The sequence below is a fragment of the Geotrypetes seraphini genome, chromosome 7 (genome assembly GCF_902459505.1).
Source record: "Geotrypetes seraphini chromosome 7, aGeoSer1.1, whole genome shotgun sequence".
NCBI lineage: Eukaryota > Metazoa > Chordata > Amphibia > Gymnophiona > Dermophiidae > Geotrypetes > Geotrypetes seraphini.
Genome location: NC_047090.1, coordinates 121198274 through 121216876, shown reverse-complemented (window position 1 = coordinate 121216876; position 18603 = coordinate 121198274). Strand labels below are relative to the sequence as shown.

The window sequence follows — 18603 nt, the reverse complement described above, 5'->3', positions numbered from 1 at the left end:
GAACACTCTTTTGGAGGCTGTTATAGGGGAAAACACCCTCTAGGGAATTAGACAAGTTCCTGCTGAACCAGAACATATGCAGGTAAGGCTAGTCTCAGTTAGGGCACTGGTCTTTGACCTAAGGGCCGCCGTGTGAGCGGACTGTTGGGCACGATGGATCACTGGTCTGACCCAGCAGTGGCAGTTCTTATGTTCTAGTAGAATTTGACTCCATTAATAATGCTGGAGAAGCAGCCTGCGGAACTCGATGAGCCACCATTTTACTAGGTTCTGAGTCACCAGTGGTATAGGTAAAGTCCTTCAAAGGTCTGCGGCTGGACTGCGCCATTTACTCATGCGAACTACATCCGCACTGCAACTCTCCATGAACTGAGCACGCAGGACAGAACGCAATTCTTTATCAAGGCATGCAGAGCAAAACATTCAGCCGTCCATGCCAGCCAGTGATGTCACTTTGTGTCTGGGATTTTTCCCCATTTCCCTCCTTCTGGTCATGTCTGCTACTTGATTGCTTTTTTACACACTGAGGGAGCAGGATCAGCTTCCTGGGAAGGAGGCAGAGTTCAAAAGATGATTAGCAGCATTCTGTTAGCAACTTGCAGTTGCAATCCTAATGTTCAGGACCACTAAACACATCTTCAAGAAAGAAGATTATTGAGGTAAGAACCTAATATTTCTGTATATATAGATCACCAGCTCCCTCCCAGTCCCTCCTGGTAGTACAGGTCTAATAGCTGCTCTATGCAAAAATACTAGATGTGACTGTAATGTTACAAACTGATGCTTATTCCAGGGCACAGATCTCCCCTATAATTACCCATCATAGCAAGAAGTAGGGTTAACATCAGGCTTAATAGTTTATAGTTTATTTATTTCTATCCCGCTTTACACAAAGTGGGTCACAACAAATACATACAAAATCATAAAATCGATACATATATGACTGAATTATTATCAAAATTACAATACCCGACCAGCACTCAAACATACTGCATAACATTCAGTTCCCATACTTTATCATACAAAAAAGATATCTTTTTAACAGTCTTTCGGAATTGCTCACATTTGCGTGCTGGCATATATACAATCGAAGTGTATTCCATTCTTGGAGGCCTATACGAGAAAACATCCTGGTCCTAGACACCTTTAACCTTAATTGCTTCACTGTAGGAATGTGTAGATCAGACCGATCCACAGAATGCAACTGACTTAGCGAGCATATGGTACTTGGGTGCTTGATTGTGTACGCAAAGATAAAACCATTAACAACAGTTTATAACATATCCGGTACTCTAATTTGAGCCAGTGCAACATTATATAGCCTTCGGTAATATGTTCACGCCTTCCTAATCTAAAAAGTGTCCGAACCATTGAATTTTGCACAACCTGCAAAGCGCTTAATGCTGATGCAAGTATGCCCCCCCAAAAAAACAAAACAAAAACAGATTACAGTAGTCAAGGCTGGATAAGACTATAGGTCTGCAGGACAATCTTAAACATATTGCCTGATAGATATGGCCTTAAGTTGTTCATCATGCGCAGTTTGAAATATACCTTCTTAACCATTGCGCACACATTGTCACCTGGGTCACAAATACGTACATACCCATATTTATACTTTTTTCAGAGTAGGCGTAAGTTTGGGCATCGGCATTTGTGTGCTGTTAGTGCTGTATCTGGGGGGCCTCTTACAAAGGCAACTAGACACTTGTGCTGTTTTAGTAAAATAGGCTTAAAATAGGTGCTTTTTCTACTTCTCACATTGGCATCCTGTTAAAATTTGCAGAACTGAGGAGCAAAATGTTATGGACAAACAAGAGCTGCTGTATGGCAGAGGTGTATATAATCCTTGAAACAGCCCTTTTATTTTTTGGCTGCATGAGAAACAATCCAGATATTCAACTACTGTATTTTTTATTTGACTCATTGTGGACATTTTTTCTGAAGTACTTGATTGCTTGTTAGTGCTGAAAGCATGCTAATGGTGATAATGAAAGGAGCTGTTGTAAATAGAACCTTCCAGAAGTAGTGCGCCGCTCAGTAAGATGATGCTGTTGGCAGAGCTGTATGATTTTTTTAATGATGTTACAGTAGAATCATGTAGATAAAAAGCTGTGGACATGAACTAATTTTGCAATCCATGGCTCATTTATAAACTCCTGTTTTCCTTGGAATGGCAGTAAAGGGGATTTCATAGATGAATAAAAGGAATGGAAGCAAACTATTCTTATAGCATTTGCATTGATGTAGCAGGCATTGGATAATAATCCTACCAGGAGGGAGACTGTGGGGTTAATTCTGGTATTAGCAGTACATTGGCCTCTTAATTCTGCATTTCTTGTTTTCTGAATCCTGATTTAGATCTCTGTACTATTACTACTACTACTACTACTACTAATAATAATTGTTTCTAGAACGCTACCAGACATATGCAGTGCTGTACATAGTCATGAAGGAGACAATCCCTGCTCGAATGAGCTTACAATCTAATCAATCAAGACAGATGAACAGGTTGCCAGGATAGGGATTGAAGTTAGCAGAGGGGATGGTTAAACTGATGGCTAGGGTGATGAGCAGTGGGAGACCTCTATTGTTCAATATATTTATTGACGATCTGGAGACGGGGACAAAATGTGAGGTTATCAAATTTGCTGATGACACCAAACTCTGCAGCAGGGTTAGGAACACGGAAGACTGTGAAAACCTGCAAAGGGACCTAACGAGACTGGAAGACTGGGCAAATAAGTGGCAAATGAGTTTTAACGTAGAGAAATGCAAAGTCATGCATATAGGGAAAAAGAACCCGATGTTCAGCTACAAAATGGGGGGAACACGGCTAGGGGTGAGTAACCTTGAAAGGGATCTGGGGGTGATGGTCGACACATCACTGAAACCATCGGCGCAGTGTGCGACAGCCTCAAAGAAAGCAAACAGAATGCTGGGCATCATCAAAAAGGGTATCACAACCAGGATGAAGGAAGTCATCATGCCGCTGTATCGCGCAATGGTGCGCCCGCACCTGGAGTACTGTGTTCAATACTGGTCGCCGTACCTCAAAAAGGACATGGCGGTACTCGAGGGAGTGCAGAGGAGGGCGACTAAACTGATAAAAGGTATGGAAAATTTCTCATACGCTGACAGGTTAAAAAAGCTGGGGCTGTTCTCTCTGGAGAAGAGGAGACTTAGAGGGGACATGATAGAAACATTCAAAATCCTAAAGGGCATAGAGAAAGTGAATAAGGACAGATTCTTCAAACTGTGGGGAGCCACAAGCACTAGGGGTCACTTGGAGAAATTGAAAGGGGACAGGTTTAGAACAAATGCTAGGAAGTTCTTTTTTACCCAGAGGGTGGTGGACACATGGAACAAGCTTCCAGAGGAGGTGATAAGCCAGAACTCTGTACAGGGTTTCAAGGAAGGTTTGGATAGGTTCCTGGAGGAAAAGGGGATAGAGGGGTACAGATAGAACTTGAGGTAGGTTATAGAAGTGGTCAGAAACCACTTCACAGGTCGCGGACCTGATGGGCCGCCGCAGGAGCGGACCGCTGGGCAGGATGGACCTCTGGTCTGACCCAGTGGAGGCAACTTCTTATGTTCTTATGAGAGGGTTAAGTGTTGAAGGAGATCACGAAAAGGTGGGATTTCAGGCTATTTTTAAACAAGGGAAAGGAAAGGGTGTGAAGCATGAGGTAGTCTATTCCATGCATATGGGGCAGCAAGGTGAAAGGAACGAAGTACGGAATTGGCAGTGGAGGAGAAAAGTTCAGAAAAAAATTATCTGAGGAACAGAGTTCTCGGGAAAGTGTATAAGGAGAGACAAGAGAAGAGAGATACTGAGGGACTGCAGAATGAACATACTGGTATGTTAGTAATTGGAGTTTGAACTGTATGTGAAGGCTGAGACAGAGCCAGTAAAGTGATTTGAGAAGAGGGGTAATGTGAGAGTTGCAAGGCTGGCAGTAGATGAGTTGTGCAGCAGAGTTTTGAACAGATTGCAGGCTCAGTGGAAGTACATTGTTAGAAGTACACTTCTCCCTCCATATTCGCGGTTTCAGTAATCGCAGTTTTGATCATTCACGGTTTTAGCTTGCTGCTCCTCCCCCCAAATTACATCAACTTGCATAGAGAAATCGCCAATTCCAAGAGTTTACAGAGAAAAATCACCGATTCCCAGAACTTTCTTCACTGTGTTTTGCCTCTCCTTCAGGAACAGGCCAGGTCTCCCACCATGTTATTCGCAGTTTCACCATATTCATGATGGTTTTTAATAGAAAACAGCGAATAACATATGAAAAAGTTATTCGTGGTTTTTCTGTATTTGCGGCTCTGTTAATCCCCTATCACAGTGAATACGAAGGGAGAAGTGTACATTGTTGTGATCTAAGCGTGAGGTTACGAAGGTGTGGACAAGGGTCCAGGTAGTGTGCTCAGAGAGGAAGGGGCGAATTTTGGTGATGTTGTAGAGACAGAAGCGACAGGCTTTAGCAGTTTGCTGGATGCGCATAAAAAATAAGAGGTCAGAGTCAAAGATGTCTCCAAGGTTGCGAGCAGAGGAGACAGGAACGATAACAGTATATTTACAGAGACAGAGAATGGAGGGAGAGAAGAGGAGGGTTTAGGAGGAAAGAGAAGCAGCTCAGTCTTGGATATGTTTTGTTTCAGGTAGTGGCTAGACATCCAAGCAGCAATGTCAGACATACAGGTAGAGACTTTTTCTTGGATTTTTGGTGAAATCTCAGATGTAGAAAGGTAGATCTGGGAATCATAAGTATATAGGTGATACTAGAAGCCATGGAAGGAAATCAGGGCACCAAGGGAAGAGGTGTAGAGAGAGAAGAGGTCTTAAGACAGAAACCTGGGGTACACCAACCACTAGTGGGATAGCAGCCAAGGAGGATCCACTAGCGCATACACTAAAGATGCTATGGGAGAGGTAAGAGGCAAACCAGGAAATGACAGATTCATGGAATCCAAGCGAAGAAGGCAGTGATTAACAGTATCAAAAGCAGCAGACAGGTCAAGAAGGATGAAGATTGAGTAAAGGCCCTTGGATCTGACTAGGAGCAGATCACTGCAGACTTTGGTAAGGGTAGTCTCAGTGGAGTGTAGGGGACAAAATCCAGACTGAAGAGGATCAAGAATCGGTTTAGGTGAAACGAAGTCAAGGCAGTGATGTAGGACAGCACACTTGAGTAGCTTGGATAGGAATAAAAGAAGGGACACAGTTGGAAGGGCAGGTGGGGTCTAGAGAGGGTTTTTGAGAAGCATGTTTGAAGGCACCACGTTTGAAGGCCTTGGGAACAGTTGTAGTGGAAATATATAGGTTGAGGATATGACAGATAGCAGGGCTAACAGTATGTGAGATGGAGTCAAGTAGAGGGGTGGGAATGGGGTCAGAGGCTTGAAGTCATGTGGTTTTTCTCCGTGATTTTAGAGAAGGAAGAAAAGTCAGCAGGAGTTGAAGGAGGGTCGAGAGCGAGGGACCCAGCAAGGGGAGGTGGGGCTAGAGGGGGAGGATATGTGGGTTGCTACTGGATTGTTCAGGTGAAGAAGAAAGGATAGAGGGAGCTGGAAGGTCAAGAGAGTGGATGGGAGAAGGATGTAACTTTGTAGCAAATTCAAGGGTGATATTGTGAACCTTGTCATGGAAGTATTCAGCCATAGTCTGGGGAGAGAGGAGGGGGAACTTTGAGGAGGGAGTTCAACGTGGCAAAGAGACGGCGGGGGGTTGGAAGAAAGAATTATTTAACTGGGTGTAGTAATCTTGCTTAGCCAGTGTAAGAGCAAACTGAAGGAGGTCAGCATATGTTTAAAGTGTAGGAAGTCAGCTTGTATGTGAGATTTAAGTCAAAGATGCTCGGCGGAACAGGTACAGGAATGTTAGTAACAGATACTAGGAGTGAGCCAAGGCTGAGGTTTGGTGCCCCTGACAGAATGGAAAACAGGGTGTACATATTTGCTGGAAAGTTATGTTGATAGAAGGCCCCAGTTTTGGCTTTGCACCATTAGCCAATACATGTATTTCTGACCAGGACTCCTGAATGTGCTGTAGCTAAGATTGAAGAAGTAGACCACCTCTTCAACCCCCCTCCCCCATGCCCTTGTGCTTCAGCAGTACAAGTGTGTCCCAGTTTTCCATTCTTGAAATGCAGTAACCCTAATTCTGAAGACTCATTATGACTTTATAGTGGAGGGGGTCTTATCCATGCTTGTGCAGACCCTATGAGATTACCTTGCTCATTTAGGCACAGAAAGAGAAGGATCACATTTTTAAGTGAGGTTAAGTGCTGTTAAAAATTAAGTGCCATGTCCACTGGAAAGAATTCTAGAATGCCCTTGGTGGCTCTGAATGCCCACTGTGAGAAAGATAGGAAAAGAATGAAAGCTGAGTTGTACGGCAGTGGAAGGGCTCCTACATAGCTGAGCTTCCTGGAAATGACTGTACTGCTCGCAGATTTGAAGGGTGTTCTTTAATCCTCTCAAAAACTGATTTTTGTTCTCTTCCATTCAGGATACAAAGCTACCATCAGTGCACCCCATATGGTAAGGGCAAAATTTTCTGCCATCCTAAATAAGGTCTGGATATGCATGTTACTTATTAGTCTCTTACTATGAATGCAAAAATCTTTAATAAAATATACAGCTAAGTGATCATTTGAATATTCTGAATGCCAAACCTTAGGAATTATAAAATTTACCTTTAAAATACTCCACTCCGACTACACCACAGCGGAGAGGAAAGTGTGGCATAGTGGTTAGAGCTACAGCCTCAGCACCCTAAAGTTGTGGGTTCAAACTCCCCGCTGCTCCTTCTGACCCTGGGCAAGTCATTTAATCTTCCACTTCCCCAGGTACATTAGACAAATTGTGAGCCCTCTGTGACAGATAGTGAAAATGCTTGAAGTACCTGTTTGTACTGCTTTGAGTGTGGTTGTAAAAACTACAAAAAGGAGGTATACAAGTCCCAATCCCTTTCCTTACATAAAGTACCCATACTTAGTGCTTTTATAAGGGTGCAATAGCCCTATTTGACTTGTAAGAGCAAAACCTGATAGGCTGATGGATGGTGTCTTACAGCATGCACATGCCCTGGAATTGCTGAAAGATAAGCTGGTGGAGGGAGCAAAAGCACTGGATGTGGGATCAGGAAGTGGATACCTAACTGTTTGCTTTGCTAGAATGGTAAGCAGCACATTGGAGTTGTTTCTAATTCACTTCTACCCATTCCCACAGAAAGACCTTCCCCCAACAAACATACATCGTTATCTTTGGTAGAGCTGCTCCCCTTTAGGAGGGACACAGTCTTCATATGTTCTTAGTCAAGGTAGTGAGGTTCTATTTGTGAGCCAATTTAAGCCTCTTGTAAAATGAGTGACGAGTTTAGTCTTTATTAACATCTGTAAGCATTAATTAATAAAATGCCGTGAGAAGAGAGGCAAGCTGAGCCTCTCACTTAAAACCATTCAAATTGTGATTTGCTTACTGTATATGTTTCCAAGCATTCATTTTAGACCAGTGGTGCAAAATAGATTGGTTTCAGGAAATATCACAAAGAGCATTTCATGTGCAAGTAGATTCTCAATAACTGGAAAATTGACTAGATAATAATAAAGACAGAGGAATATAGCAGCTTTTAAACCAGCCCTTACTAGAAATTCAGCTTCTGCCCTACTCAGCAGTGCAGCACATAGCAAAACATATGCAATGGAAAACAAAATCCATACTTCCTCACCAGGGACTAGATTACAGGATCTGCTCTGTGGCAGCTTGGAAGTTAATGGCTCTGTAACCTATTTATTTTCAGATAGGTGCTACAGGGAAGGTGGTGGGTATTGAACACATAGGAGAACTTGTGAGTGACTCAATTCGAAATGTTCAACAGGATGACCCAACTCTGCTCACTTCTGGTCGTTTAAAGCTGTTAGGTAAGTGCTCTTCCCCACACTTTTTTTTCTCTCTATTGAGAATTGTGGATGAACATAAGAGTTGTTCAGTTGGGGCAGACCAAAGGTCTATCTAACAAAATCCCATTTCTAGCAGTGGCTAGACCAGGTCACAAGTACCTGGTAGATTCCTAGAAAGTTGCAAGATTTCCAAGCTACTTGACCCCAGGGATAAGCAGCGACTTTCTCCAGGTGGGGTTTAATTTTAGCTGATGGTTGACCAGCCAGGAAGCAATGGCTTGTACAGTAGCATTATCGCCTCTTTTTTTCTGTAACATGTTACAAACTCAAAATGAACAACTTGACTCTTACTGGTCTAGGTATAGCACAATTAAGTAATTTTAAAAAATACATACCTTTATTTCCATTTTCAGTTCTAACCAGCTTCACTAGTCTACAGATTTAACAAGAATTTAGGGCTGGCCCAGCCATTAGCAACCCAAAAGCTACCACTTGCAACTGTCCCACCACTCCAACTTCTCCACACCCAAAAACTAAGCCCTGCAACTGCCACACCACCCCCTTGAACAGTAATTTCACTGTAACATTGTGATTAAGGAATTGCAGCTTTTTAGCTGCCTTCCCTTCGTATCTCCTCTCTTGATCACAGACCCACAGAAAAAACGCACACATGCAAACATGCATACGCACATACCAACACAAATAAACATTCACGCATTTTTACACATATCCACTAACCCCCCACAACACATTTATTGTACATTAATGGTCTCCAACTTGCAGCCCTCAGTTGGTTGATATGCTCTTCAAATCTTGTAAATGCTTTAATTTCAATCTTGCCCACTTGACTGCAAACAGTCCTAAAGGCCCCGATTCACTAACCTGCCCGATCGCGTCCGATCCGTGGCAGGATGACCAATTCACTATGGGTCCATATTCAAATGGAGGCGATCAGAGGAACGCCACCCACCGACGACACGGATTGCAGGTGTCTCATTTATGGAATTTTCTACTGTTGACAATCCAAAATAAAGTGAGATTTTAAAATGTATCCTTGAAATGTTGTACAATCAATATTAGTATTCAGTTTTAATGTTTAATACCCAGTCTGAACGGTATGAAGGCGATTTACAAAATTAGTAGTATGTGTAAGTCTGAAATCTTTTGTGGCCCTCAGAGCTTTTTTATAATCACAATGCGGCCCTTTACATGAAAAAGATTGGAGAGCATTGCTGTAAATGCAGAGGAAATAATTCTATGTATCATGCTCTGTATGTTTATTGTTAGCTTCTATACCACTACTAATGACTGGGGAGTCAATTCAGAGCGGTTTGCATGAGCTTCTGTAAAGGTGTTACATCACATTAACTTCTGTAGAGGTGTTACAATACAGAATTAGAAAAAGCTTCTGTGAGGTGTTACAATATATGGGCTCTATACAGAGTTACAGGGGCTTCTGTAGCGGTGTTTGAGTTATTAATACCAGCATGATTATGGCATAATCAATCAATCATCCTACTTATGTTACCGGCACATCGATCGTCCTACTTATATGTATATGTTCATACCAAATCAATTGTCCTACCTATCTTCACATCTAATATTAGGTTTACTACTGCAGCTAAGTACACAATATTTAAACACCTCCTAAAGCAGGAGTTCCCAAAAGGTCGATCGTGATCGACCAGTAGATTGCAGTGGCATTGCCTTTGCATTCTGTTCTCCCTGCTTCCCTGACACCAGGCCAGGCGCATACAAGCGCCGGGCCCACAGTCTCCCCCCCGCCCCAACATCAATTCTGATGTCGGAAAGGAAGTTCCCGGCTGGCCCGGAACTTCCTCTCCGACATCAGAATTGACGTCAGGGGGTGGGGGGATGGGGAGGGGGGAAAGCTGTGGGCTCGGTGCTTGTACGCGCCTGGCCTGGCATCGGGGAAGCAGGGAGAAATCGGCAGCGGTGGCTTGGGGGGTGCAGGGAGAGAGAAAGACATACAGACAGAAAGAAAGAAAGGAGGGCAGGGAGGAAGAAAGAAAGACAGACAGAAAGAAATGGGGCATGGAGATAGAAAGAAAGAAAGAAAGAAAGGGGGGCAGGGAGAGAGGAAGAAAAAGTTGCACCCATGGAGGAACAGAGAGAGATGTTGGTTGGGGAATGGAATAAGGTCTGGAGGAGAGGAAGCATGCAGGAGGCATTTACAGTCAGAAGAAGGAAGAGCAACCAGAGACTCATGAAATCACCAGACAACAAAGGTAGGAAAAATTATTTTATTTTCAATTTAGTGATCAAAATATGTCCATTTTGAGAATTTATATCTGCTATCTATGTTTTGCACTAGGGCCCCCTTTTATTAAACCACAATAGCTGGTTTTTTTAAAAATTTATTTATTTCTAATTTTACATTAAATTTCACAAGAATAAATCTTGCACCATTAAACACAGGGAGGAAAACCAATTCAAGGCATCAGAAATCAAACTTACATCAATCAATCATAATAATCAATTTCTTAGACCACAATTTAGGGTGAGTGGTCACATTATATGAGAGATAGAAAAAGGAATTTAATTAAATAAAATTAAGAAAGGCTTAATGTATCAAACAACTGCTTTACTTTAACACCCTTCTAAAGTCCGCGATAGCTGTTTTTAGCGCAGGGAGCCTATAAGTGTCAGGAGTAGTGCGGGGCATTCAGCGCAGCTGCCTGTGCTAAAAATCGCTATTGCAGGGGAGGGGGGTATATTTGTCTATTTTTGTATATTTGCTACTGAGGTGACATTGCATATTTTAAAGTCATCTGCCTTGATCTCTTTGAAAAAAACCTCAAATATAAATGATAATTAACATTTTCTCTGTGTGTTTTTTTTAAAATTTTATTGTTGGTAAATAATTTTGACTTGGTCATTTTTAAAATAACTCGCAATCCAAAAAAGTGTGGGCACCCCTGTCCTAAGGAGTTTGGCCTATTCAATTAAATATAGAGGTCCTTTTACAAAGGCGCGGTAGCGGTTTAATGCACGGAATACCGCGCGTTAAACCGCCTGCTGCGCTAGTACCTAACGCCTCCATTGATGAGGCGTTAGGATTTTAGTGCCGTGGGGGTTAGCGCGTGATGAAATGTCCGACGCGCTAACTCCATTAGCGCACTTTGATAAAAGGAGCCCATAGCCTATATACATGTATCTGTATTGTGTTTTATTTTATCTTTGAAGTATTATCTTCCTCAGTCTAGTTTTTTGGGCTTCAGCCCTTGGTCTATTTATATGATTATTCTATTATGTTATTTTAATGTGTATATTTCTGACACTGTATCCTGTTACTCCTGTTATCAGGATTCAATTTGCCTGTCTCCAGGTTTGCCTCATTGATTGTATTCATGCTTATATTTGATCATTTTACTGTTGCTGTGCTCTTTACAAAACTGTCAGGTTTATGTAAAGGTGCTGTATACCACCTTGGGTGAATCTCTTCATAAAGGTGGTTAATAAATTATGTTAAATAAAATGAAAGAATCTTTCTCCGATATGCAAATAAGCTATGTGAATGCAGAGAAGTTCTATTTTCTTCCTGCCTGTTAATCTTCTTTCTTAATTTATACAGTTGGGGATGGCAGGCAGGGTTACCCTGGAGAAGCACCTTATGATGCTATACATGTGGGAGCAGCAGCGGCAAAAGTACCCCAGGCGGTAAGAGTGAACAGGGGCTATGTGAAAGCAACAAAAAGGCAGTATACACGTCCCCATTCTCTTTCCCCTTTCCCTATGAAGAAAGGTTCAGTATTTCACTTTTAAAGTATGGGATCAAAAGACTTCTGACTGAACACAGCAATCAAACCAACTAGCTCAAAAGTATTCTCAAGACTCTATTTGGCCAATAACACAATAGAACATATAGAGAGTCTAATTTAACTAAGTGCTGCTTTATTTAACTTATAGACCTCGGTAGTGCCACCTGTATGCCATTAGACTTTTGGATCATACAGCATTACGGCACCTATGGTCGTCATTGATCTCAATAAATATATAGTTTAAATATTTTGTAATTAGAAATACTCATCTTAATCTACACGGGTGGGGGTCAGGCACTCCGACATAGATCTATGTTTCGCCCACAAAGGGTTTTATCAAGGAAATCCCCCTTAAATCAAGCGGCGTTCACAGATTTAACCAGCCTGTTTAAATCTCAAGTCATTGAACCATCTGTTTATGTTGAGGGCCTGATGGATGAATGAATTTTTCTAGAGACACAGAATGGGTGAAAACTGTTGATTGATAATCAGGGCAACGAGAGCAGATCACAGATGACCACACAATAGCTGAGGTAAAGGAATCTTTAATGTACACAAAACTTGACGTGACATGTTTCACCTACAAGGCTGAGTCAGGGGCAACTGCTAACCAGAGATAAAACAATCAATAAATAGATCAAATAAATACATATAAATCATAGCACTGTACATAAAATAATTCTTAAATATGAAATCATAAAATAATTTGATGTTCAATAATATTTCATATAAAGTGAAAAATAAACATGGGTTAATGCCAGAATGGATTAAGGCTAGTCTGGATTAAAACCAGACAACTGAGTGAGGACCAAATATATTGTTAACATAATGCTGTGTTTTATGAAATGGGTGGCATGTGTTAGTGAAGTCAAGCTCATTAATGGCCAAATATTGTGTCAGAAGACCGTGGTGTCTAAAATAGTCAGAGGGGAATCAGAGAGAATTTCAGTGATCAATGGCACCTACCTAGAGTGGGGAAGAGAAAAACATGCAATAAGGGAAATTCTGTTCAACCAATCAAACTGCATCAAGCAAAATGTAAACAAAAAAAAGAGCATGGCTGAATGGCTGGGGATTCACTGAAAATCCCAAAGGCCTTGACAGATTGCTTCATGGACTCTCCTCCAGGCCACCTGGACAAAGCACTCAGGGTGCAAGCCACTGTTCAGACCTTGCTGGATATTCAAGCTATAGAGCCAGTACCACCTAACCTCTCGGGCTCAGGCAGATACTCCATTTACTTTATCGTGCCAAAGAAAGGCTCAGAAGATTGGAGGCCTATTCTGGATCTTCAGCATGTGAATGTGTCTCTCAAGATTCCTTGATTCAGAATGGAGACTGCATTTGGTTATTGCAGTAGTGGCCCCAGGAGAGTTTCTTGCCTCTCTGGATCTCAAAGATTACACATTCCTATTTTTCCAGACCACCGCAAATTCTTGCGATTGCATGTTCTGGAACAGCAGTACCAGTTCTTGGCACTGCCCTTTTGTCTAGCAACAGCGCCCCAGACCTTCACTAAGGTGATGTGGTAGTGGCAGTCTACCTGTGAAAGATGGGTCTCCAAGTTCACCCTTACTTGGACAACTGGCTGATCAGAGCTCCCTTATTGGCTGAGGGACGACAAATGGTAGAGCGGGTGCTCCAGGTGCTAGAAGACCTGGGCTGGATTGTCAGCTTCAGGAAGAACCATCTGACACTCACACAATCACTGGAATACCTGGGAGTCCTTTTTGACACATCAGTGGGCTGAGTCTTCCAGAAGGATTATCTTCAGGTTCTGGGATCAATGGTTGCCACACTGGGCAAGGGAGCACATGTGTCCTCTCAATGGGCTCCACACAGGGATGCCTTGCAGACCCATCTACCTTGGACTCTGGAAACCCAAGCAAGTATGGACTGGTGGCTTCTCCCGCAATTGCTCCACAGGGGTGTACCGCTACACATTGCCTCCTGGATCATGGTAATGACATTGTCCTGATCAGGGGTGTTGGACGCCTTCTCAGCGAAAGTGGTTAATCAACAGGTTGGAGCTCAGAGCCATTCGACTATCTCTGATGAGATTGCAGAAGTCTCTGAAGGGCCAAGCGGTCAGGGTCTTCTCCGACAATGTTCAAGCAGATTTCCTCAGCAGACAGACTATGGATCCAGACGAATGGATCCTGTCCCCAGAAACATTCCAAGTGGCAGTGGGGCACTGGGGGAGGCTCTGCTTCGACCTCATGGCCACGGCAAGAAACAAGAAAGCGGATCGCTTTTTCAGTCAAAGATCCAAGCCCAGAAGCGAGGGGCTCAACGCTCTGGTGCAGCCGTGACTTCAGGAGATTCTCCTATATGTTTTTTCTCCTTGGCCATTGATCAGCTGGGTTATTTGTAGGATTGCAGCTCATCTGGGCCATGTCATTCTGGTGGCTCGAGATTGGCCTCGCAGACCATTGTACACAGATCTGATGAGGCAATGCAAGGGTCACAGCCTTCGGCTGAGTACCTATCTGGACCTTCTCATGCAGGGTCCGGTTTCCATGGGCAATCCGGGTTACTGTCCTCTTAAGGCATGGCTCTTGAGCACACAGCCTTAGAGCATAAGGGATATTCTGCTCTGGTTGTTGATACTCTTCTGAAGTCTAAGAAGTCATCAATGGTGTCGGCTTACGCTAAGGTGTGGAAGGCCTTCCAACATTGGTGTGACCAGGACCAGATGGACCCTTATTTAGCTCCAATCTCGCTAATTCTCACTTTTCTTCAGTCTGGTTTAGATAAAAGCTTCACTGTGGCTTTTCTTCGGGTCCAAGTGGCTGGGCTCTCCTGTTTTAGATTCTGGGAGCATTGGTCTTCTTGGCGTCTCATCCTGATGTCGCTAGATTCTTGAAAAGGGCTCTTTGTGTCCGACTGCCGGTTAAGCATCCTTTCCCTTCCTGGGACCTTAATTTGGTGTTGTCTAGCCTTACCAAGGCTCCTTTTGAGCCCTTTCAAGATGCTACCCTCTTGGACTTTACACTCAAAACCATTTTTCTGGTCGCCATTATATTGGCGCATCGGAACTGCAGGCTTTGTCTTGCAGGGACCCTTTCCTCCATATTTCAGAGGCAGGGGTTTCCCTTCGGACAGTTTCTTCCTTCTTGCCAAAGGTAGTTTCGGCTTTCCATGTCAATCAGGAAGTATGTTTGCCTGGTTTTCAACCGACAGGTTACAAGTCACAGGAAACTGGATGTGCGCAGAGTTCTTCTGTGTTATTTGGAGGTCACCAACAAGTTTTGTCTCTCTGACCATTTGTTTGTGCTGACTCACTCAGTTAAGTGGGGTGCTCCCGCTTCCAAGGCCATGATTTCCAGATGGATCCAAAGGGACATTTTGTCAGCCTACATTCTTTCGGCGAAACAGTCTCCTGTTTCTATTAAGGCACATTCTAACAGGAGTGTGGCTTTTTTGTGGGCTGAAGCTAGATCTGTCTCTCCTGAGTAGATTTGTAGAGCGGCAAAGTTCTACAGAGTGGATGATAACAATAATAATTTATTTTTATATACCGCCTAACCAGCAGTTCATAGCGGTTTACACAATTAGGTACTCAGCATACAACATAATAATAACATCATACATAATAAAATCATAGTAACTAATACAAACATTAAAACTAATGAATAAAGATAACATATCAACTAAAATAAGTGCAGATAAAAAGTACATTATAACTACATGATAATATTAAAATCAATAATGTATATTATGTTGTTTAAATAAATGGGTTTTAAGATCTTTTCAAAATTGATAGTAAGTAAGAAATGGAGAAACAAGAAGATTCAAACATGAATTCATTAATCTTTTCCTTTCATGTGTCCCGGATGACGGGACATTCCAAAAATGTCGTTGCCATCATGGATAAACAGTCTGTATGGACTAATAAAGAGCCAGGAACACAAAATATTTGAATTTACAGACTTAGATTTATTTACATTATGTTTACAATAGCCATAAACGATAACGGTGAATAATACAAAACTTTGCTAAAAGAATTACAATTGGAACCAGCGTAACGTAAAATTTATTATGATAGGAAAAGGTTAATCCTGCTTGGAATGCTAGGGTCCCATCCAAAAATTTTTTGTAACGACATGCATTTGCTGAAGGAAAATAAAACCAACTAGATCTATGGATATTTTTCTTAAAAATAAAAAAACTAAAATGAGAAACAAGGTAAGCAGGTGCTAAGCCAAATAAAACTTTAAAACAAATGCATCCAAATTTAAATAACACTCTAGCCTCAAACGGAAGCCATTGAAGCTTTTGATAATATACACTGATATGATTGTGTTTTTTCAAATTAAAAATCAAATGAAAAGCTGTATTTTGTATGATTTTTAATCAACTAGTGGTTATTTTATATAGTGATTATTTAAATAACATTACAATAATCCAATATTGAAAGGATTGAAGATTGGACCAGGATTTTAAATGATGTAAAATCAAAATATTTCCTAATAGTACGCAGCTTACAGAGGACAATAAAACATCTCTTAACCAGTGAATCTGTATGGACCTTAACAGATAAGGACGGATGTGGTGGCAAGACAGGACTCTGCCTTTGGGTCCTCGGTTTTAAGGGTCAGCGCAGCAAGCCCGCCCTAGCTTTTTGGAGGACTGCTTTTGTACATTCCTACTGTCTAGAATGTTCATGTATTGCACTAGAAAAAGAGATTATGTACTTGCCCTAGTAAGCTCTTTTACAGCACATAGGTGAGACATTCTAGACTCCTACCCTGCCCTTCCTGCACCTGCTTACAGTTTTCAGTCTGTTTATGCTTCTCCAAGCTGATTCTTGGATGCCTGTCAACCCTTGGGGGCTGGGAAGAATTTGTATATATGTTTCAATTTATTTGAGAATAGTTTCTGAGCTCCTTTGAAGCCTGTGTTAGCAGTTAACAGTACTGTTTAGTTACTTTTGAGCAGAACAATTTGTTTAAGCCTGTTGCTACAGGTGCCCCTACTTCATGTGTATTGGGTGACTCTATGTGCTTGGGTACTAACTGAAGGTGGAGCTAGAGAGCCCAGTGAAATATAACAGAGGTAAAGGGAAAAATCCAGAGTGGAGTCCTTCTGCAGCAGCACGCGGCTATAAGGAAATAACCCTACTGTCTAGAATGTCTCACCTATCTCCTGGAAAAGAGCTTACCAGGGTAAGTACATAATCTCTTTTTCTGCTTTGCAGCACTACTAGTTCTAAGTTATTATTCAAATAACAATAAAATGGTTGTTGTCAATAACAACAGCTTTAAAGAATAGCTCTTTAGTATCCAATATTAAGAAACAGTTTCTAACCACATTGCCACACCTGCATTATGAGGATATTGTAAGACCATGTGCGACCTCTAAATTTTCCCAAACTACTTAAAATTTTAACCATATCTTATCTACATGAGTTAGAACATATTCAGACTTGTGGAGGCATGTTCTGATAAGGTTGAATTTTTACCATAGTCTTATGGACCACCCTAATATTCATGGTGAAAATCCTGAAATACCGACTTAGCGAGGACTGAGATTGGCCACCCCTGGTTTAGCTCCTCTACTGACTCATCTGCTAGAAATGTCACTGCATGCCATTGCTGTGATTCTGTTTATTTATGTATTTATTTGATCTATTTATTGACAGATTTTTGTCATAACACTGGATTTTGTATTTTATATATGCATTAAGGATACTTACACCTCTATTACTGTGCGATCATCTAATCTGCTCTCATTACTGCTGTAGTTAGCGTTGCAGATCCCAGCCTCTCATTTGTCCCATTGCTAAACAGGATGCATTATAGTTTAGGATTGAAAGAGTTCAATAAGAAAAAATCTGTTTCTTGCAAATTTTTTAATATGATTTACTTGTGTATTGATTTCTTTTCTGAATTTACTCCCTTTGATATTTTCTTTTTCAGTTGCTTGATGAATTAAAACCAGGTGGGAGACTTATTTTGCCAGTTGGCCCAGAAGGTGGGAACCAAGTTCTAGAGCAGTATGACAAGACCAGTGATGGTCAGATTGTGAAGACACAGTTGATGGGAGTAATCTATGTGCCCCTAACAGACAAGAAGAAGCAATGGCCAAGGTAAGTGAATCAATGACTCTTCTTTCTTTCTTTGCTAACCTTGATCATCTGAAGGTAACTATGTTGAAACATAATGACAGATAAAGGCCAAATGGTTCATCTAGTCTGCCCATCCGAATAACCATTATCTCTTCCTCTCTCTAAAAGATCCCATGTGCCTATCCCACATCTTCTTGAATTCAAACACAGTTTCTGTCTTCACCACTACTTCCGGGAGACTGTACCTACGCATCTACCACCCTTTCTGTAAAAAGGTTTTTCCTTAGATTACTCCTGAGCCTATCACCTCTTAACTTCATCCCATGCCCTCTCATTCCAGAGCCTCCTTTCAAATGAGACTCAACTCATATGCATTTATGCCACATAGGTTTTAAATGTCTCTATCATATCTTTCCTCTCCCACCTTTCCTCCAAAGCATACAGCTTGAAATCTTTAAGTCTGTACCCATATGCCTTATGACGAAGACCACGCACCATTTTAGTAGCCTTCCTCTGGACTGACTCCATCCTTTTTATATCTTTTTGAAGGTGCGGTCTCCAAAATTGTACACAATATTCTAAATGAGGTCTCACCAGAGTCTTTTACAGGGGCATCAATACCTCCTGTTTCCTACTGGCCAGACCTCTTCCTATGCACCCTAGCATCTTTCTAGCTTTCATCGTCACCTTTTCAACCTGTTTGGCCACCTTAAGATCATCACATACAATCACACCCAAGTCATGCTCTTCTCTCATGCATATAAGTTCTTTACCCCCTAAACTGTACAGTTCCTTCGGATTTCTGCAGCCCAAATGCATGACTTTGCATTTCTTAGCATTAAATTTT

At 41.8% G+C, this 18603-nt stretch overlaps 1 protein-coding gene across 2 annotated transcripts in view; it reads left to right on the top strand.

Annotated features, from left to right (window-relative positions):
- LOC117363484 (protein-L-isoaspartate(D-aspartate) O-methyltransferase-like) overlaps positions 1-18603 on the top strand; it is a 61680-nt gene that overhangs the window by 28947 nt on the left and 14130 nt on the right. For both annotated transcript variants that reach the window (XM_033951279.1, XM_033951280.1), the window contains exons 4-8: positions 6512-6543; positions 7078-7182; positions 7805-7925; positions 11500-11585; positions 17608-17777. In XM_033951279.1, coding sequence (XP_033807170.1) covers positions 6512-6543; positions 7078-7182; positions 7805-7925; positions 11500-11585; positions 17608-17777 — 514 coding nt within the window. The remainder of the gene's footprint in view (positions 1-6511; positions 6544-7077; positions 7183-7804; positions 7926-11499; positions 11586-17607; positions 17778-18603) is intronic.